The sequence below is a fragment of the Acomys minous genome, assembly GCF_964271855.1.
Source record: "Acomys minous genome assembly, chromosome: 20".
In the NCBI taxonomy this organism is placed as follows: Eukaryota; Metazoa; Chordata; class Mammalia; order Rodentia; family Muridae; genus Acomys; species Acomys minous.
In genome coordinates this window covers 15,793,361-15,814,573 of record NC_140502.1, presented here as the reverse complement: position 1 = coordinate 15,814,573, position 21,213 = coordinate 15,793,361, and the positions used below count along the sequence as shown (strand labels likewise).

At 46.4% G+C, this 21,213-nt stretch overlaps 1 protein-coding gene across 1 annotated transcript; it reads left to right on the top strand.

Annotated features, from left to right (window-relative positions):
* Positions 1–16: 16 nt before the first annotated feature.
* On the top strand, positions 17–19,087 carry ZNF8 (zinc finger protein 8). The gene is made up of 4 exons (XM_084771501.1): positions 17–292; positions 3,429–3,555; positions 5,323–5,421; positions 12,008–19,087. Exons 1-4 carry the CDS (start codon positions 227–229, stop codon positions 13,414–13,416), a joined length of 1,701 nt encoding a protein of 566 aa, XP_084627627.1. The 5' UTR covers positions 17–226; the 3' UTR covers positions 13,417–19,087.
* The last annotated feature ends 2,126 nt before the right edge of the window (positions 19,088–21,213 follow it).

Sequence of the window (21,213 nt, the reverse complement as noted above, 5' to 3'; positions counted from 1 at the left end):
ACTAGAGGCCAGGACTTCTCCATTGGTCAACGTTTGGGCTGGCTGCAGCTCCCATTGGTTCAGTGCTGCGTCTCGGCGCGTGGCCTTCTGGGAGTTGTAGTCTCAGCGTCCCAGGCGCTGCCGCCATTGTCCAGCTGAAGGCTGGTTGGGTGATCCCCCCTACGACCGGACTGCGCTTTAGATTGGTGGTCGCCTTAGACGTCCGTGGCTGACCTGTTGGCCGGGAATGGACCAACAGGACAAAGCGGCAACAGTGGTGATGGCCTCACGGCCGCAAACAACACAACTTCAGGTAACAATTAACGACAGAGTGGGCTCTGGGCCGCGCTTCCCCCAACAGACTGGCCTGTAACCCGCAGCGCTTTTTCCACAGTGGAAGCAAGCGCGGTGGCTCAGCCTCGGAGCCGGGGTCCGAACCCAGGGCCCCCCCACACACACCTCTGTCTCCAGTGCGCTTGCTCCGATCTGTCTGTCTGCCATGGTGTTGGGGGAGGGAGAGACGGTTATTTCCTAGAGGACAGGGCCGACTCCCGCTCAGAGGCTCACCCCTGCTCCAGCCAACACCCTCCCACACATCCAGAGAGGACGTTTCTCGGTGATGACAGCTGACTGGCTAACGGTACAGAGCCACCCACATGGCGGGTATGGTCCTCAGGACGTGTCCCAAGGTGCAGAAGCAAGAGACTTTTAGGGGTACCACCACACCATGAAGCTCCTATTTTGCAAGTAAGGCAAAAACTTGGTGGGGCGCAGACACCAAGTTAGAAAAATAGAAATAACTATCGAGGGTCACACTCTTCGGGCCATGGGAGAACTGTAGGAAAGAGGGCTGTCAGTGTTTGCCAACCTTCTAGTCAGCAAAGTGCCAGCACTTGTAGACTGTATAATATTTTCCCCATAGTCTGCCTAGCAAAAGCCAAAACCAATTCATACATAAGTTCTGCAACTTTGAAATTAATGTACTTGGGGGCGTGGGAGGGACTGGTTTTCTTGGAGGGGATTTGCATTATTTACATGTGGTGTGGAAAAAAATGAGCTTATTGATAGTCTTAGATTAAAAATTATCAGATTTGCATTATCTCGGTTTTTCATGAAATGTGACTAGAGTGTAGAACCGGGACCTGAGGCCTAGCCACAGCCACGGTGATGGTGGATTCTCCAGCCCCAGTGAAGTCTTAGGTGACGTCCTCAGGCTGGCAGTGTGTCAGGGAATAAGCAATAAGATATTAGGACATGAGGGGGGGAAAATGTACTTAATCTGTTGCTGTGTGACAAATAGCACACACAAAATAAATAGAAATAAATATTACTTCACAGTTTCTGATGGGTAAGAACCCAAGAGTAACTTAGCTCATGGGTCTGCCCTAGGCTCTTAAAATGACAGTCAAGATGTCAGGCTAACAGTTATTACTTAAGATTTGACTGAGCCGGGGGCTGGAGAGATGGCTCAGAGGTTAAGAACACTGCCTGTTCTTCCAAAGGTCCTGAGTTCAATTCCCAGCAACCACATGGTGGCTCACAACCATCTATAATGAGATCTGGTGCCCTCTACTGGTGTGCAGGTGTATGTGCAGGCAAAACACTTAAATAAATAAATCTTTAAAAAAAAAAAAAAAAAGATTTGACTGGGCCTATAAGAGCCACCTACAAAATGATTCATGACCGTGGCCGTTGGCAGGAAGACTCAGCGTTTATCCATGTAGGCCTCACTATGGAAGCACTGTGTAGTGTGTGGTTTCCTATAGCGTGACAGTCCCGGGGATGGCAAGGCTTTATTATGGCCCTGGATCAGACTCTACACTGCAGTGTCCTATCAGTTATACAAATCAACGTGGCTGCATGCAGGTCATGGGGTCACTGAGGAGCCATCTTAAAGACTAGCCTCCACAGGAAAACGGACCAAAAATGGAGGCCTTAGCGGTCTGGTACGCTAGTTTCTTGTGGCCACTGTAAGAAGTCACAACAAACTTTGTGGTGAAAGACAGTGTACGTTCTAAGCCCAGTGTGGTGGTGCAGGCTTATAACCCATCACTTTGTAGACTAGGCTGGCCGTGAACTCACAGAGACCTACCTGCCGCTGCCTCCTAAGTGCTGGGATGAAAGGCAGCATCACGCCCAGCATAAAATTATGTTGTTGCTACTTCATAACTGTAATTTTGCTACTGTTGTGAATCGTAATGTACATATCTGGATACTCAGAGTATTTTATATGTAACAGCCCCCCCATCGGGGGCTGGGATGTAGTTCAGTGGGAAGAGTGCTTGTCCAGCATGCATGCAGCCCTGGCACCACATTAAAAACAAAACAGAAACCTGCATGTGATGCTGTACACCTGTAATCTCAGCACTTAGGAGGGAAAAGGAGGAGAATCACAAGTTAAGGGTCATCTTTGGCTATAGAGTGTGTCTGAGGCAAACCAGGGATACTGAAAATCCTCTCTCAGGAGAAAGAAAGAGTGATTTTTTAAGTGTTAGGAGGTCCTGGGGGGTCAAAGGGCACAAGTGTGAGGACTACAGTTTAGATCCCCAGGACCTATATAAATGCTGGGTGGGCATGGTGGACCACCTATAATTCCCTCCTCAGAAGACAGGCAAGGGACCCCTTCCCCCAAAGCAAGCAGTCTAGTGAGACTAACCATATCGGTGAGCTCTGGGTTTGATTGAGAAACCCTGCTCAGTGAATACAGTTGTAGAGCAAGTGAAGATGATTCTCCACATCAACATTGGGCCTCCGCACATGCACATATGCAGGCACACTTTCCTTCATGTGTGTCCACACACAAGTGTATGACACATGCACGCGTGCGCGCACACACACACACACACACACACACACGCACGCACGCACACATGGGAAATGGGGGGAAGGAGTTGAGAAGGACTGGGGTAGGGTTGGAAAGCCCCACTTGAACATGCCATAAGATACTGAAGCTGAGCTAAAATAAAATAGTGGGTTAAAAAAGGGGGTGGGGGTGTGGTGGAGCTGGGACCTGGTGATCAGATAACAGATAGTGCTGACATGGCATGGTCATCGGTGGAAGAATGTGTGGAGGACAAAGATGTGATCACCCAAGGTTGTCCTCTGGCCTTCATACACACATGCGTGTACTCATACACTCATAAACATAATCGAAATAAAAACAAAAACATCTAGTAGCCATCTCTTCAAGTCTGCATGTGTAGCCATGTCTGTCTGATCAGTTATAGGTCAGCTGTGGCTGCCTTTGTTGATTGTGCCAAGGGTTCTATCATGTTGTCATGGTAGCCCCTGCCTACCTAAAGCGCCCCAGTAGGCTCCCAGAGATGGCTGAGGCACATCACTCAGAGTGTACATTTTCTCAGGACCCCCTGCTTGCCTGTTTTCTCCCATTCTTCCTCTACCACAGAGATAGCCAGTCAGACTAACCGAGAATGCCTATGATGTTTCAGGAGCCAGTGACTTTCCGAGATGTGGCTGTGGACTTTACCCAAGAGGAGTGGGGACAGCTGGACCCTACCCAGAGGACTCTGTATCGTGACGTAATGCTGGAGACCTTTGGGCACCTCCTCTCTGTGGGTAAGGTCTGCTTCCCTGACTATAGTGATGGAATCTTCCTGAGTGGTGGTTGTGGGCCTCTGATACAGAGCTCTACTTACCCTTGAGTCCTCATTCACTGTAGGGCACACTTAGACCCCTTCTGTCACAGAGCAAAGCCCTCATGTGACTGTGAGTTGCCCACATGTCTGATGGTCCAGAGCCTAAGCTGCAGCCTAAGCTTGTTTTCCCAGAGCAGCTTCCAACTTCCTGTGTCCCGTACACCAGCTTCTGGATCAGAGAAGAGAAAGTCTTGGTGGTTCCGAGGTAGGGAGAAGTGAGCAGGCGGGGAACGGCTGGCCAGAGACCAACTGTTGGTGAACAATGAACTAGAGGAACTAATTGTGAGAAGAAACTGAAGAACAGAGGACAAAAGTATTGAGTCCGAGGCATAAATTGCAGTGCAAACTGAAAGGTCTTCTATCCCAGGAGAACTTTATTTTTCCTTCTTCTCTCTCTTCTTTGGTCAACCCCAGTACTTTATCTAAAGTGAAATTCAATTTTTTCATTACAGATTACATCATGATTTTCTCATCTTTTACAATCAATAGGGCATTCAAAAATCAACAGAGCAAGAAAACAATCTAACAAAGAAATACAGATGGTTCTGTATAACCTACAATAAGGCATATAGCAAAAATTAATCAATATCCAAGCAATAGTCAACATGACTTGATTTTTTTTTTTTTGGTTTTTTTGGGGTTTTTTGGTTTTTTTTTTTTGGTTTTTTGAGACAGGGTTTCTCTGTGTAGCCTTGGCTGTCCTGGACTCGCTTTGTAGACCAGGCTGGCCTCGAACTCACAGCGATCTGCCTGCCTCTGCCTCCCGAGTGCTGGGATTAAAGGCATGCGCCACCACGCCCGGCTGACTTGATTTTTTTTTTTTTGCTTTTCAAGACAAGGTCTCTCTGTGTAGCTTTGGCTGTCCTGGACTCGCTTTGTAGACCAGACTGGCTTTGAACTCACATCGATCCACCTGCCTCTGCCACCCAAGTGCTGGGGTTAAAGGCATGCACCACCATGCCCTGCTCTGATTATTATTTCTTAAACAATACTAGGGAAAGTTTAATCATAAATTTCCCTGGGCTAAAGCCATTGTGTTTACATTATTGTCATAGCAACATAACTTGAAACTAAATGTTCTTAACACAGAAAAAACTTGACTTACTTCCACTCCTAAACCAACAGGTGTGCTATTCAAGTCTAAGGTAACTGTCCTTTATTATAAAATATCTGTAAAGTATGACATTCTAAGTCCACCTTCTATTGCTCTCAAAGCAGATTCTAAAGAAACCTTTCTACACCTAACAGCATCTAGCCAGGTTCTGTTATGTCAAGGTCCTAACTGTTCCAAGTAGTTTCTGCCTGACTGCACACAGTCAGAGCAGAAAACTCCATTATTGTCTCAAGCCTTTGGCCAGATGCATTCTCTGAGGGAAAAGTTTTCCAGTGTGAATGAATTTCATTAGTGCTCATAGTCAAAATGAGAAATAAAGAGAAAAACAGTTTTAGGAGAAAAGGCAGATTTCAAAGAAGTTTTTAGGCAAAATTACACCTGGATCATACATAATATTTAAGGGCAGTGGTAATCAGCCAGAGATCTTTGGAACTTTGTCAAGCAAAGCCTCAACAGCTGTTCTGGATGTCTAGAGACCACACTGGGCAGTCAGAGGTCTTTGGAACTTTGTCAAGCAAAACCTCTATGACTTGTCCCCATGTCTGTGACACCTGTGTTTTTTTCTATTTCCAGGTCCTGATCTTCCCAAACCTGCAGTTATCTCCCAGCTGGAACAGGGTGCTGAGCTGTGGGTGGCAGACAGAGGAGGCACCCGGCAGGCCTGCTGTCCAGGTAAGAGCCCCACCCAGTGGGTGCCCCCAGTGGGAGGTTCCAGGAGGCCGTTGGAATTAATGACATTTCAGGGCCCTCAAAAGCATCCCTCTCTCAGGCGGTTCACAGGATTTGGCATTATCAGTCTCACAGCTATGACTGATTATAGCCAAAGATACCAAGAGAAACCTGTGAAGGGAAAAGGATTCAGGAGGCAAAGTCCAGAGCAGCAGTTCTCAACCTTCCTAATGCTGCGACCCTTTAATACAGTTCCTCGTGTTTGGTGAACCCTTCCCCCAACCCTAAAAGTATTTTCATTGCTACTTCAGAACTGTAAGTTTGCTACTGTTGTGAACTGTAATACAAATGTCTGATATGCAGGATGTCTGAAGAGCAACCCCCAAGGGGCTGGTGACAACCCACAGGGTGAGAGGAGCCACTGGTCTAGAAGAACCAGACATGAGTTTCCGGTTCTTCAGTCGGTTGGCATCAGACGGAATGTGCTCAGTGCCCCAGCAGTGAGCTGTGATAGTACCTAAGGACTGTGGTCTCCAGGGAGGATGAGCGTCTCCTGGGGGCACCCTTTGCCTAGTGTGCACCATGATTCTAGTGCTTAAAATAGCCACGTGAGTAGAGCGGTGATAGCCACGTGAGTAGAGCGGTGATAGCCACGTGAGTAGAGCGGCAAACTTGTCTTACCAGTTAGGATGGTGGGAATCCACCCTAAATCCAAAGCCAAGTTCCCTAACATGCCCAAGGGCCAGCCTGTGAGCAAACTTCTCTAAGATGGTCTTCTTGGCCAGTTGTCATGTATTTCTGGAGGGTGTCCCAGGGCCTCACCCTCCTCTGCTCACAAAAGCCATCTGTTTCCTCTCCAGCAGTGAGAGGCCTGCCTCCATTGTGTTTCTGGGTTGTCTTCCTTCTTAGGCCACTCCCTTTCTCAGTAGCCTTCCCAGCATCCTCTTCTTGGCTTTCATCTTGGCCTTCCATTCAGTTCTTGCATGTTGGATTCTGTAAACATATTCCTCATACCCTTCTGCTAGTCAGAAAGGCTTCTATTTAGGTAGTTAAAAACTTGGCTTGGAACCATGCATGGTGGCGCACGCCGTTAGTCCCAGCACTTGGGAGGCAGAGGCAGATAGATCACTGTGAGTTCAAGGCCAGCCTGGTCTACAAAGCAAGTCCAGGACAGCCAAGGCTACACAGAGAAACAGTCTGGGGGGGCGGGCGGGGCAAAACTTGGCCTGGGGCGGGAAGTTGGCTCGGTGGTTAAGAGCTCTTGTTCTTGCGAAGGACCCAGGTTCAATTTCTAGCACCCATATAGAGGCTCACTCAGACACCAGGCGTGCATTTGGTGCAGGCAAAGCACTGATAAATCTAAAAATCATAAAACAAAAACGTTGGCCTGATTTGATGATACATGCCTCTCATCCCAACATTTAGGAGGCAGAGACAGGTGGATCTCGTGAGTTCAAGGCCAGCCTGGTCTACATAATGAGACCCAGGCAAGCTAGGGGTATATATAGTAAGATCCTATCTCAAAACAAAACAAAAAACCTTAAAGCTATATTAAGAGAAACTCAAAAAAAGAGGGGCATAATAATTTTTAAGAAGGAGAGTCCCAGAGGTCGCTGACACTGGTGCGAGCTTAGCATTTTAGAGATGTGCTAGGGACGGTGGTTCTATGTCACTTAGACAGGCGCTCCAGCCATCCCGTCCATGCTCCAGGTGAGAAGGAAGCGAAGGGGTGGGAACCGTGCCAGGCATCTGCCCCCTTATATCAAAACTCTTCCGTCAGGACTGGATTTGCCGTTATCCTTAACCTGTTTGCTAGGGAAGACAGAAAGGAAAGGTCTAGTACATGATTAAATGGGGCTGGTGCGTTGCTACCCTGACAGCTGAAATGAGCGTGGCTTTGATGACACAGAACCAGCAGTCTGCAGTCAGCCCACCCAAATACTTGAAGGTGCTGCTCAGGGCTACAGAGAGACAAAGTTACCTCTGTGAAGAGGTGTGGCCCTCACTCTCAGGTCCGTGAGGCTGCAGCAGACCCATTTCTTCCTTTTTCATTAGTTGTCTCTGGTGTTGTTGCCAACTTACTTGTCAGGAGCAAATGCACCTCAACTGGACACACGCTCTTCTCTGACCGCTGATGCTGTCACAGAAGCTAGGTTCTAAAATAACTGAGCCTTGACTGTTCAGCTCACACAGCTTGTGTGGCATCAAAATTGTTCCAGAGACTTAAAAACTTTCTAGCCAGGCCATAAATGTTCTAGAAGCAAAAGGCCTCCTACTTTGCGTTAATACTTTGCATAGGTGCTCTACTGCAGAGGAGCAGAGTGCTGTGGCAAAGTGGCTGGGGAAAAAAGCCAGATTTGGCTCCTTACAATGGTGAACTCCTGTAATCCCACGCACTCTGCAGGAGAGCCTCAGCTGCCTTGCAAAACCCTGAAGAAAAACAAAACACCCCACAGGTTTTTGGTTTTGTTTTTTGTTTTTAATTTACTTCTTTATTAAGTATACAGTGCCTGCATGTACACCTGCAGGCCAGAAGAGGGCACCAGATCTCATTATAGATGTTGTGAGCCACCATGTGGTTGCTGGGAATTGAGCTCAGGACCTTTGGAAGAGCAGTCAGTGCTCTCAACCTCTGAGCCATCTCTCCAGGGCCTTTTTTTTTTAATTTATTTATTTATATTTATTTATTTATAGATAGGGTCTCTCTATGTAGCCTTGACTGTCCTGGACTCGCTTTGTAGCTTTGTAGACCAGGCTAGCCTCGAACTCACAGTGATCCGCCTGCCTCTGCCTCCCAAGTGCTGGGATTAAAGGCGTGCGCCACCACTGCCCAGCTTCACTTTCTTTTCTTGAAAACAAAAACCAAAAAACAGGGGGCTGGAGAGATGGCTCAGCAGTTAAGAGCACTGATTGCTCCTCCAGAAGTCCTGAGTTCAATTCCCAGCAACCACATGGTGGCTCACAACCATCTATAATGTGATCTGATGCCCTCTTCTGGCCTGCAGGTGTACATGCATGCAGAGCACTGTATACATAATAATAAATAAATAAATCTTTAAAAAAAAAAAAAAACAGGAAACAAAAACCTGAGTTTGGTTCCCAGGTACTTGTCAGGTGGCTCACAGCTGCCTGTAACTCTAGCTCCCAGGGATCTGATGCCTTCTTCTGACCTCAGGCCCCTGCACACATGTGCTGTATATTCGCATGCATACACACAAATAAAAATAAAAGTAAATCTTAATTTTAAAAAAAAGCTTAACTGGGTTGGAGAGGTAGCACAGAGGTTAAGAGCTCTGGCTGTTCTTCCAAAGTTCCTGAGTTCAAATCCTAGGAACCACATGGTGGCTCATAACTGTCCATAATGTAATCTGTTGCCCTCTTCTGGCTTGCAAGCCATATGCAGGCAGAATACTATATATATTTTTTTTTTCTTTTCTTTTCTTTTCTTTTCTTTTCTTTTGGTTTTTCAAGACAGTGGCTCTCTGTGTAGCCTTGACTGTCCTGGACTCACCTTGTAAACCAGGCTGGCCTCAATTTTTTTTTTTTTTTTTTTTTTTTTTTTTTGTATTTACAATATCTTCTTTGCCCTGTAATATCACACATTCACAGGATCCCAGGACTGGGATGTGGTTATCCTGGAGGAGCCATCATTCAGCTTGTCACACACTTGATTCACCAAGAAAGTTAGTTTTTCTTTTGTTGTAAAGGAAAAGAATGCTCGTCCAGGCCGACCCCTCCCCGTGCAGCCGTTTGGTGGGCTAGGTACCCAGTGGAGGTGAGCCCCTATCCTGGTGCATCTTGCTTCGTTTCTGTTCCCCTCCTGGAGTTACTTGACGTCACTTAGTACACTGTAGTCTCAAACCTTCTCTCACTTCCTCTCACCACTTTCTCTCTGGAGACACTATGGCTCAGTCGTTTTCCAGGAATGGGGTGACTGGAGCTGTGAGAACTCCAGGTAAGCTCAGCACTGATGCTTTCAGCTGTGGCTGGCCTGACCTGGTTACACACCTTGGCTCTCAGTAGTGGCCTGAAGTCTCTGTCTTCTTTAGCCCCTTCCCATTGGCAACACTGGTCTGGATCAGGCTTTGCCCTGAGGCTGCATTTAATAGCATCTGCTCAGAAGCCCATTCAGCAAACATGAATGTAGCACAAAATGAGACATCCGGACAGAGATGAGCCCTCACTCAGCTAAGGGTCTGAGAAACCAATACCAATAGCAGGAGGGTGACAGTTGAAACAAACGAAAGTATGCCTGACTCTGCCTTCATGACCTAATGCTTCCCAGAGCCCCAATTCTAAATACCAACAAAAGAGGCATTAGGAGTTAAACATGCAAATTTTAGAGGAACACAGACATCAGGCCTTAGCCTTTACCGTGCCTATTGGCAGTCACCACTCATCTTTCCTACCTCTTGACAATAATTCACGTGGATTGCCCATGGATTTGCCTGTTTGGCACCTTTCTTAATCAGTAGACTCTTAGTCTGTGACATTTGTGTCAGGCTTCTTTTACTCAGCATAGTATTTTCAAAGTTCCTCCATGTTGTGTGTATTCACACTTCGTTCTTTTTTATGACTGACTAGTTCACCAAATGGATAGATCCTTGTTGGTTGCAATTCTGGGCGTAGGACCTAGGGCCTCATACCTGCTAGACAAGGACTCCGCCGCTGAGCTATATTCTCTACACTCTTGTCTCTTTTTTCCATTCACCAGTTGATGAACATTTCAGTTGTTTACACTTTGGGGCTATTAAGAATAGTGCTACTGCTGGGTGTGGTGGCACATGCCCATAGCCTGGTCTACAGAGTAAGTCCAGGACAGCCAAGCTACACAGAGAAACCCTGTCTAGCAAAAAAAAAAAAAAAAAAGAATAATAATACTATGGACATAACATATATGTGTGTTACTGCTTATTTTTCTGGTTCTTTTTTTTTTTTAAGATTTATTTATTTACTATTTGTACAGTATTCTGCCCACATGTGTGCCTACACACCAGAAGAGGGCACCAGATCTCATTATAGATGGTTGTGAGCCACCATGGGGTTGCCAGGAATTGAACTCAGGACCTTTGGAAGAGCAGATAGTGCTCTTAAACTCTGAGCCATCTCTCCAGCCCTTTCCCACCCCATCCCCTTTTTTTCTTTGTATATCTATAATATACATGGTACTGTTTGGTTTTTTTTTTTTTTTTCTTTTTCTTTTTTCCCCCCTTTTTGGTTTTTCAAGACAGGATTTCTCTGTGTAGCCTTGGCTGTCCTGGACTCACTTTGTAGACCAGGCTGGCCTCGAACTCACAGAGATCCACGTGCCTCTGCCTCCCCCAGTGCTGGGAAAACATGCACCACTATGCCTGGCTACATGGCCCTATTTTATATTAAGAACATTTTTACAAATATATAGCATATTGAGCCTATTATCTTCAGATATAAGCTATTGATGGAAGCCGGGTGTGGTGGTACGCTCCCAGCACTCGGGAGGTGGAGACCGACAGATCTCTGTGAGTTCAAGGCCAGCCTGGTCTGTAAAGCAAGTCCAGGACAGCGATGGCTATTACAGAGAAACCCTGTCCTGAAAAAAAAAAAGAGAAAGAAACCTGTTGATGGAATGACTCGCATTTGACTAAGCCCGAGGCAGCAAAAGACTTAGTGCCCGGCCAGCCTCAGCTTCTTCAGCTCCTCTCCTGTGGCCAGGCTCTTGGTTGTCCCTTGAGTTCCTCTAACATTCTCTGAGACAGATGCTTTTGAATATTTAGCCCCTGTCAGTTCCAGGCACTGACTGGACACTAGTGTGGGGAGATGGATCCTGAATGAATGAACACATTCATGTGTGTCATGGGCAAGTCTTAAGCAGGTGAGAGGCCTCAAGAATGCTAAGGGTGGAGCTGGACAGATGGGTCAGCAGTTGAGAGCACACACTGCTCTCGCAGAGGACCTGGGTTCTGTTCCCAGCACCCATAAGTTGCCTTACAACCACCTATATATGACTCCAGTTCCAAGGATGCAGTGCCCTCTCTGATCTCAGTGGACTTCTGCATGCATGTTGAGAGTGGGCAGTGAGGCAGAGCGTGGCCCTCGATGAAGTCCACTTCCTAACCCCTAAAACCAGCTGTCCATCAGGTGGACCTAGTGTAATCATAGGAGTAATTATATGAAGCAAGAGGGTCCCAGAAAGAAAAGTGTGTGTGACAACAAAAGCAGAGGTCATCAAGAGAGAGGTTTGAAGATGCTACACTATTGGCTCCCATGTGTTCTTCTGTGGAGCTTTCAAAAAAAAAGCCAGCCCTGCTAACATCTGGATGTTAGGAACTCATATTGTAAAATGCAAAGCATTGTTACTTTTGGGCACTTGTTTTGTGGTAGGTTACAACAGCAATCCTGAAAAAAATAGTAAAGGTTTACTTCATTCCCAGTGCCTGGTCCAGGAGTAAGGGCAGGTTGAGGGCAGGAGTAGTTAGTGTCAGGAGGAGAATCAACACTTATCAGGGCAGGTTGTTAAGAGCCTGGGTTAGTGGCAAAGGCCCAGGGCATTGGAACCTGCCTCTCTCCTTGTTTTCCCTTAACTGCTACGAGCTCTTTGTTTTCCTTTCAGGCTGGATTCTTGAACCAGAAGACCACACATCGCTCAAGGAGCAGGGCCCACCTAAAAAGGAGCCATCCCCCATTACAGCAAGGGATTCCATGACAGGGATAGATCAGGAAAGTGATGGCCAGAGGCAGGCACTGAAGAGGGACCAGAGTAGCTTAGGGCACTTGAAAGGCCCCAAAGAGACACCAGTCCATAGTCAAAGCTCTGGAAACGCTGGACTCGGAGAAACCTGTGTTCTTAGGTTAAACACGGATTCATTCCCAGACATTTCTAGAAGAGAATATGGCTCTACTAATGACTCACAATTTCAAAATTCAGAACATAAACCAAGCTTAGTTAGTCAGCAGACAGACTCCCCAGCAACACAGTCCTTTGAAGACAATGGTTGTCAAAAGGCCTTTGATCAGATTATGACCATTAAAGAACTCACAAAAGGTCAGCTGCAAGATAAACCATATAAGTGTACTGATTGTGGGAAGTCATTTAACCATAATGCACATCTCACAGTGCACAAGAGAATCCATACAGGAGAGAGACCTTACATGTGCAAAGAGTGTGGGAAAGCCTTCAGCCAAAACTCCTCCCTTGTTCAACATCAGCGAATCCACACCGGAGACAAGCCCTACAAGTGTGAGGAATGTGGGAAATCTTTTTGTCACAGTACACACCTCACGGTCCACAGGAGAATTCACACTGGAGAGAAACCCTACGAGTGTCAGGACTGTGGGAGGGCCTTCAATCAGAATTCATCCCTGGGGCGACACAAGAGGACACACACTGGGGAGAAGCCGTACACCTGCAGTGTTTGTGGGAAATCCTTCTCCAGGACCACATGCCTCTTCCTGCACCTGCGGACTCACACTGAGGAGAGGCCGTACGAGTGTAATCACTGTGGAAAGGGCTTCAGGCACAGTTCCTCCCTGGCCCAGCATCAGCGGAAGCACGCTGGCGAGAAACCCTATGAGTGCCAACAGAGGCTGATCTTTGCGCAGACAGCAGCTTTAACAAAGCACGAGTGGACAGAGCCCGTCAGCCGCGACCCGCCATTGAGTCAGGATGAAAGGACTCAGCGGAGCGATAGGCCCTTTAAATGTAATCAGTGTGGAAAATGTTTCATTCAGAGTTCTCACCTCATCCGACATCAGATAACCCACAACAGAGAAGAAGGAACACGTGGACGGAGCCGAAGACGAGGACAGCCTTGTGGGCGGGGCTCAAAACTCCTTCGGAATGCACGCTCAAATTCCAGAGAGCTTCCTGTGGTCCAGGCCAAGGTAGGACAAGCAAGCAGAGCCCTGGCCTTGTTTGACCTTCGTGAAATTATGCAGGAGAAAAGCCCTGTGCATGTAATTGGGGTAGAAGAACCTTCAGTGGGCAATTCCATGCTATTTGACATCAGAGACTCTACCTAGGAAGGTAACTCTTCAGATAACTTTTGAGCTACCGAGCACAAACGTAAGTCCACACAGTGTATTGGTGGCGTGAGCAGATGCCATAATGTCAGTGGTGACCTCCGACTTCAAAAGGAAGTTGAGGTTGGTGGTTCTCAAATGACTCAGTTCCCGTTTAACAACAGACTTTTTCTTTGTTTTGCTGAGAGTAGGTCTCATGTGGCCCAGGCTGGCCTTGAACTTACCATGTATCCAAGGATGATCTTGAATTTTCTGATCCTTCTGCCTTCACCTCCCTAATTCTGCGACCATGGCCATGTACCACTATACTCAGCAACCGCAGACATCTTAAGAGTACCCCAAAATGAGTTTACCAGTAACAAAACCTCTGCACAGGCATAGTGTGTAAAGGACTTATGACTCCCTTTTGTAAAGGATGGTTAAAGTAATTTATAAAAGAATGTTATGTATTAAGTCAGTGTGCCAGTTTGCCGTGTCCTTATGTGGACCCATTTCACCAGGAGCTCATGGTCAATAGCCTGTAACTTTCACACTGGTGCAAGGTGCCCTGCTGTCTACAAAAATACCAGAAGGGACATTATTATGCCAAAGTGATCATGCAGAATTATGATGAATTCTTAAGAAAGTTTTGAACAAACCAAAATGCTATTGCGTTAATGGAAAAATATACACAAATGAATGTGTGTTCCTATGTGAATTCAAGTCAGAATCCAAGTTCACATATAAAACCAGTTAAGTCACACGTGGCTCAGTTCTGTGCTTCACAGACATTGCAGCATGCTTGGCTCCTGTCCTCTTCTCAGTAAGCCATCTGACAGAGAAGCAGCCACAGTTTTGCAGCATTCTCTAAAGGAGTCACAGTTCTAACGGAAACCACTATCTTGAACTGTCTAGGTTGCTGTTTGTCAGAGGTACCCATCTGTTATAATTTTTCCTCAGAGGACATTTGCTAATGTCTGGAGTCATCTTTGTCACTGCCACTTGAATGATGCTGCTGGTACCCGGATAGAGGTCAAGGATACTGCTTAACATACTTAAGTGCCCAGGGAAGGTTTTCAAAGAATTTTCTAGCCCCAAATATCAGTAGTAGCAATGTGGAACCGCTCTGATATAAACTTACCCCAAGGGGTTGACATGTAGTAGAACACTTCCCAAGCATGTAGGTTCAGTCCCAGCACCAGAAACACAAATAACAGCCCACCTTTTCTACACTATAAATTCATTGAAAAAAGCTGAATTAACAATGTGAGTTGGTTCTTAACAAATAATCATCAGTTTAAATTTATGTATATATTCATATAAACATGTATGCATATATGTTAGTGTTTAGTAAATCTTTCACCATTTTGCAATATTTAGATTTGGGGCAAAGAGTATCTTTATCTTTCTGTATAAGCTTTTAGCACTTACAATGGCTGCTCTACAAAATGAATGATGTGTTTTCATTGGGTCTCCCACCCACTTCTGCTCCTATCCCTCCCTGTCTTTTTTCACATCCACCCCAGAAAACCTTTTTGTTCATCTCCCTGAATATATTTCTAAAAGGCTAAGACTTAGAGTACATATAAAACCATAACCCAGGGACAAATCTGTTTGCATAACCACACCACTGAGCCATCCTTTTGGGATTTTGCCTTGTTGGTGTTTCGATAGTGTCTGGCCAGAATTTGAAAGCAGTGTCCTGGGGGCTCTTGGTAGTACTTTTCTCAACTGGAGCAACAAATATTTAGGAAAAGTTATTCTTTTACACCTCGAGGGGAAAACCTTCTGTCTAGCAGATAGCATCGAATATCCAGCATCCAGATGTTCAGATTGCTTCAGACACTTCGTATTTGTTTCATCCTAACCATAATCTACACAAAAGCTACAAAGCATGCTCAGTTTCTTAATTAAATCGTATAATCATGCTGGTTTTTTCTTTTCTATTTTTTATTTCTTTTTGGCTTTTCAAGAAGGGGTTTCTCTGTGTAGCCTTGGCTGTTCGGGGCTCACTTTGTAGACCAAGCTGGCCCCGAACTCACAGAGACCCTCCTGCCTCTGCCTCCCAGAGTGCTGGGATTACAGGCACGCACCACTGCCCCCAGCTTAGTTATGCTATTTCTTAGTCTTTTGTTTGTTTCTTAAATAACTTAAATTTTGTTCTTATCCAATCTACCCTCCTTGCTTTAATATGGTGAACTGACTTCTGGTTTGGTATCAAGCCACTGAGCTCTGCTAAAGGGGCACCCCGAAAGGTCATGGTTCTCAGAGCTTCTCTCCCTCCCACACTTTGCATGAGGTCACTACAAGAGGACTATTGAAAAGCCTTCCTCTCAGCTTTCTTTTTTCTTTTTTCTTTTTTTCTTTTGGTTTTTTTTGAGACAGGGTTTCTCTATGTAGCCCTGGCTGTCCCAGAACTCTCTTTATAGACCAGGCTGGCCTCGAACTCACAGCGATCTGCCTGCCTCTGCCTCCCAAGTGCTGGGATTAAAGGCGTGCGCCATCACACCCGGCTCCCCTCGGCTATTAATGCCAGGAAAATCTAAACCTGTTTTGTTTTGTTTTAGAAAGCAAGATATATTTTTAAAGATTTCCTTATTTTACGTCTGTATGAGTACTCTCTCTGCGTGTGGACCTTGCAGGCCAGAAGAGGGCATCAGATCCTATTACAGATGGCTGTGAGCCACCATGTGGTTGCTGGGAATTGAACTCAGGACCTCTGGAGGAGCAGTCAGTGCTCTTAACCACTGAGCCATCTCTCCAGCCCCTGAAAGCAAGATATTCTAGTGACCCTTTTAATATTCACAGAAAACTCTGCCCTTATCTAATTGCTTCCCTCCACATGTTCTCTTAAGGGTCAAAAGAGGAGAGGGAAGCCCTCAGCCTGTGTCCATGCAGTTCCTGACAAAAAGAACATCTGTGATCTCTGGTTTCTCAGAGGATGAGGGAACATGTTTACCCTAAAAGGCAACAGACTATGGAATGTGCACAGCTCAGCTATAGTCCAGTGCCTGTGCCCAGGGACACGGAGATGTTCTGGTTGTACAGAACAGTTGCCTGGCAGACCCTGCTTTGAAGAGTCACCCTGGTAACGCTTTGCAGCCGTTCTTGCCACTGTGTGGGAGCCGTCCAGCATCAGAACCCATGGCCATCCTAGCTTCTCACATCCATGTTTCTCCTTATCTGCGAACCCCAAAACGGATGGGGTCTCCTTTGGGGTACACCTGGCTTCCAGAACACTTGGGATCAGCCTTTCGTGGCTGCTTCTCTGTACTCTCACTTCCCTGTAGATGTGGCCTCCCGTGTCCCTTGCCATGTCTGACTTCACAGCAACTCAGCTGGTCTACCTTGGCTCATGCATCTTGGCTGGTAGCTTTTCACCCACATGGCTACAAAAAGGAACATCAGCTGCCTGACTTTGTGATAGCCCTGTGAAATAACAGCATGTTCTGATGAACCTGGTGGTGGTAGGTAGCACACACCTTTAACCCCAGCACTCAGGAGGCAGAGGCAGGCAAATCTCTTGAGTTTTAGGCCAGTCTGATCCAAGATGGCCAGGGCTACACAGAAAAACCCTGTCTCGAAAATGTACGGGGAAAATTAGGCACAGGACAAGTATTAGTAATTCCCACAACAAAGGTTCCATTTAGGAAGTAATGAACTTAGACTTTGATATGAGCTTTATGGTAGCTGAGGTTTCAGTGACCCACTCACGTTGGAGGTAGTGCTGTGGCTCTTTCTGCCTTTCTCTCATGGTTCTGAGCAGACTGCTAAAAGCTCCAGCCATTGCATCTGTAATCCACACCGAAGAAGTAAGAAAGTATGACAAGCCAATACTCACCTCATGATATTTCAAAGAAAGCCATTCCCAGAAGCCTTTGCCGCATACCCACTTAGATTTGTTGGCCCAGAATGAGTCACGGAGCCATCCATCGTAGTGAGGCGGTTTGGAAAGGTAGTGTTTGGCATTCCTAAACTCTAATGGATACCGGCAAGAGAACGGCTGGGATGCAGGTGACGAACTGGCCAGCTCCGTCCCCGTTCTCTTCCTGTCCCCCAAGTCACCTGTGTTCCCCATTTCCTCAGTGCCAACCTTCACCTCAGGTCCCTCTCCTGCTGCTTCACAGGACCTGTTGTGTCCAGAGCTGGGTCCTGCCATCCCTCAACAGGACCCCTCTGAGGGCGGAGGCTGCTGGCATCCTTGTGGCACGCTGTCCCAGTGGTTAGGGCATGCATAACCGTATTCAGAAGCTTCTGGCCTTCTCTTTTCCTCTCCAAGTGTTGGGGCCCCTGGTTACCAAGGGGACCACATTGTGCCCTCACCTTCCCCAAGTGGCATCACCGTATTTCTGAGTGTCTGCTTCTGACTTCTGAGCTGCAGACCTAGACATGGCTGTGGGCTCCTCCAGGGGTACCATTAAGTTCACAGATCCAGCCTACCCTGAAGGAAACTGCCCTTCTCTATCCAAGCCGGGCTGCTCCCCTGTCCCTTTCATAGATGTCACTATCTACCATCCCATCACCAAAGCCAGGAAATATGCCTCTGCCCCCTCCTCTTCATCAGTCCTCATGCTTTTACCACGCACACATCACAGGTCTGTTCACTTCATCCCAGCTACCCCTGGCGGTGCAGAACGGGTGCCAGGCATGACATTGCTCCAAATGGCCTGTGGGGGAAATGAGCTAGACTCAGAGAGCCAGACACCTGCCTTTGCCTATAACTCCTTACTGTCCCATCAAAGTGTAGGGTTCAGTCTCAGTAAGGCAGATGAAATGGGGGTGGGGGCAGCGGTGCATACCTTTAATCCCAGCACTTTAGAGGCAGAGGCAGGTGGGTTCCCAAGTTCAAGGTCAGTCTGGTCCACAGAGTAAGTTCCAGAACAGCCAGGGCTACACAGAGAAACCCTGTCTCGAAAAATGGGGTAGGACACACCTGACAGTGATGCCACGCTTTGAAGCAGCTCTGGAAGCCAGGTGTTGTATCCACCACCTTGGCTCTAAAAAAGTGTTGTTTTAACACTTCTCACAGTGGATGCTGAGGTTGTAACAGCCCCGCTCAGTGAAATGGGAACAGCCAATGCATCTGCAGTTTCACTTTTCAGGTCACATCTAGAAATGAGAGCCCCACTGATTTCTTTGTAAATATTTTGAAAGAGCTTCCTTGGTTAAATTTACTGTAAAATTGGGACATTGTGTCCTCCATCCAGTTACTTTGCCAATCTTTTGTCAAAGGGCCCTGAGTATTTCCTGTGTATTTCTTGTGGGAGTGTGAATGGATACAACGTTGTTGGAGAAGGGTTCATCAGTGGCTGAATCATCTGAATGTTTTCTTAGCGAACCTGCTGGGAAATGAACCCTACAGCATTTATTTGTACACACAGATCATCTGTACAGGGTCTCTTAAAAGTGAGCATTTCAAAAACAAGTCCACCAGGGTTTGTGGCAGACTAGAGATCACAGCCTTAATGGAGATTGTCCTTATTTATTAATGTGGGAGAAATCTGCCGGACACCATAAGGGAAAGCATTTGCTTATTTGTGTTCATGCACAGAATCTCTGAAGGGATGAAAAGGAAGTAGATGCACCAGCTGCCCTTGGGGAGGAGAGGGGAGAAGCTAGGCTGAGAAATAATGTTTACTCTATCTTTTTTGGAATATGTAAAAGTATTACCAATTAAAAAAAATAACTTTAACAGAGACTTCGATTCTTTTTATTAAAGTAAGTTTTAAAATTTGTTTCATTGTTTGTTTACCTCATTCTGCCAGAATCTCCATGTGAGTAGGGACCCCAGTGTGGCTTTGTGACAGATGGTCTGTGTATATCTGAATGTGTGTTCATTTCACAGAATGAACATGCATGTAAAACAGCTCTAACTCCTTAATACTAAAAACAAACAGACTAAAACACATGCATAAACTTCCTGGTTCTTTTGTTCTTTCTCTATATCAGTCTACCCTGTAGGCTCAAATTTTTTAACCAATATATTTTATTACAAACTTATTAACCGAGCATACGTCACTTATAACCTGACTAACCTAAACAATAGGAAAAGAGGATTAAAGAATACAATAACAAAACCGTAAGGATATCAGTTCCAAGTACACGATTTTCCTAGTGTAATCAGCAGGATTTCTTCTGCTGGAACCTAGAGTTACCAGAACCCAGAACCTCAGCAGGAGCCGGAGCCCCAAAGCCTTCCCTGGAGCGGTTCTCTCTAGGAGCGCCTAGAAGTGGAGCGATAAACAGCCAAAACTATCCCAAGTCTCCAAAGGCCACGCCTTTACTTTTGGGCTCATTTATATATCTCCTCCCAGAGTCTGTTTACAAATTTTCAGCTGGCAACAATCAAGTTCCTTCACTAGGTGGTTTGTGTTCTAGTGGACTAACATCACATGTTCTCTCACGAGACCGTTCCCCATCCCACACTTGAGATCGTAACGAAAACAGGCTTATCTCTCCCTCACACCCCAACATGTGTTTATGAGAACCCCAACAACTATATGGCCAACAGTCAAATACTGCAGATAAGCTGATAGTGATGCTTCTGCCTCTACCTCCAAAGTTCGAACATAACAGGTGTGCATCATCAGTCACGCAGCTTATGGGCAGCCTCTTTACAAGTGCAAATCCATTTTGGTGTGGTGGCACATACCTTTAATCCCAGCACTCCAGAGGCAGAGGTAGGTAGGTCTCTGTGAGTTCAAGGCCAGCCTGGTCTACATATCGAGTTCCAAGCTAGCCAGGGTTATGCAGATTTTTTCTTAAAAAAATAAAAAATAATATAAAAAAGCAATACTGGGCATAGTAGGCCAGAATTCCTAGAACCCCCTGATTTGGAACAAATCAATATTCCTTCCCATACATTCTAGGCTTATCCACCTATAAGGATTACTAACCTCTGCTGGGCGTTTTTTGGGCTATAAATTCATTCATCAACCTCAAGGTTCTTCCCTTCCCTATCCAAAAATACACACATACACATTATTAGAAAATATTTGTTCTGAGCCGGGCAAGGTGGTATACACCTGTAATCCCAGCACTTGGGAGGCAGAGGCGGCAGGATCTCTGTAAGTTTGAGGCCAGCCTGGTCTACGAAGCGAGTCCAGGACAGCCAAGGCTACACGGAGAAACCCTGTCTCAAAAAAAAAAAATTCAAAAAAGGAAAAAAATATTTGTTCTCATTCCTCTCAGACTCAGTTTCATGGTGTGGTGCCTAGCCCACAGTATTTATTAAATGCCTGATCAGCCAGTCTTCCTCATTGTTACGTCCGTTTCTACGTAGGAAACAGATCCTAAGGTGAGTGAGTAGTGAGGCTCTCAGCAGAGGTCAAAGTTGGTTTGATCCGGTATCTGAGAGACTCCACATTCCGTCCACTTTTGCCGTCCCCAGCTCGCAAGCAAGAAAGAGAAGGACAGCAGGCACAGGGCAAATCCATGCCTTAGGACTCTGCTCGGTGCTCTTGCCTCCGCTGGACGGAGCAACGCATCTTTCCCTCCTGAGAGTCTCTGTGAGGAAATGAGTTTGGTTGAGATTGCTGTACTACCAATTTTTCCCCTCAAAGCACTCGCTGCCTTGTATCTTGCTGTTCCCTGCACTGTCCGCATACAGACATCCTGTGGCTGCTGTCTATGAAGTTTGATAGCATGGAGCTGAGGCCGGTACACGGAATATTACCCAGCGCCGTGGTAGCAAAATCGTGGACAGTTTGGCAAATCCCAACAGTAATCCCTTCTGAGCCAGGCACCTTGCCGAGAGCTGGGAGCTGTCCGTGGTGCTTAAAAGTGTCCTAACCCTGAGCTGTCTCACGTGGTTAGTAT

Excerpts from the sequence above, each read along its gene's own strand:
- ZNF8 (XM_084771501.1), top strand. The coding sequence starts at position 227 with ATGGACCAACAGGACAAAGCGGCAACAGTGGTGATGGCCTCACGGCCG. Across the intron at positions 293-3,428 it reads CGCAAACAACACAACTTCAG|GAGCCAGTGACTTTCCGAGA; the intron begins GTAACAATTAAC and ends ATGATGTTTCAG. Across the intron at positions 5,422-12,007 it reads CCGGCAGGCCTGCTGTCCAG|GCTGGATTCTTGAACCAGAA; the intron begins GTAAGAGCCCCA and ends TTTTCCTTTCAG.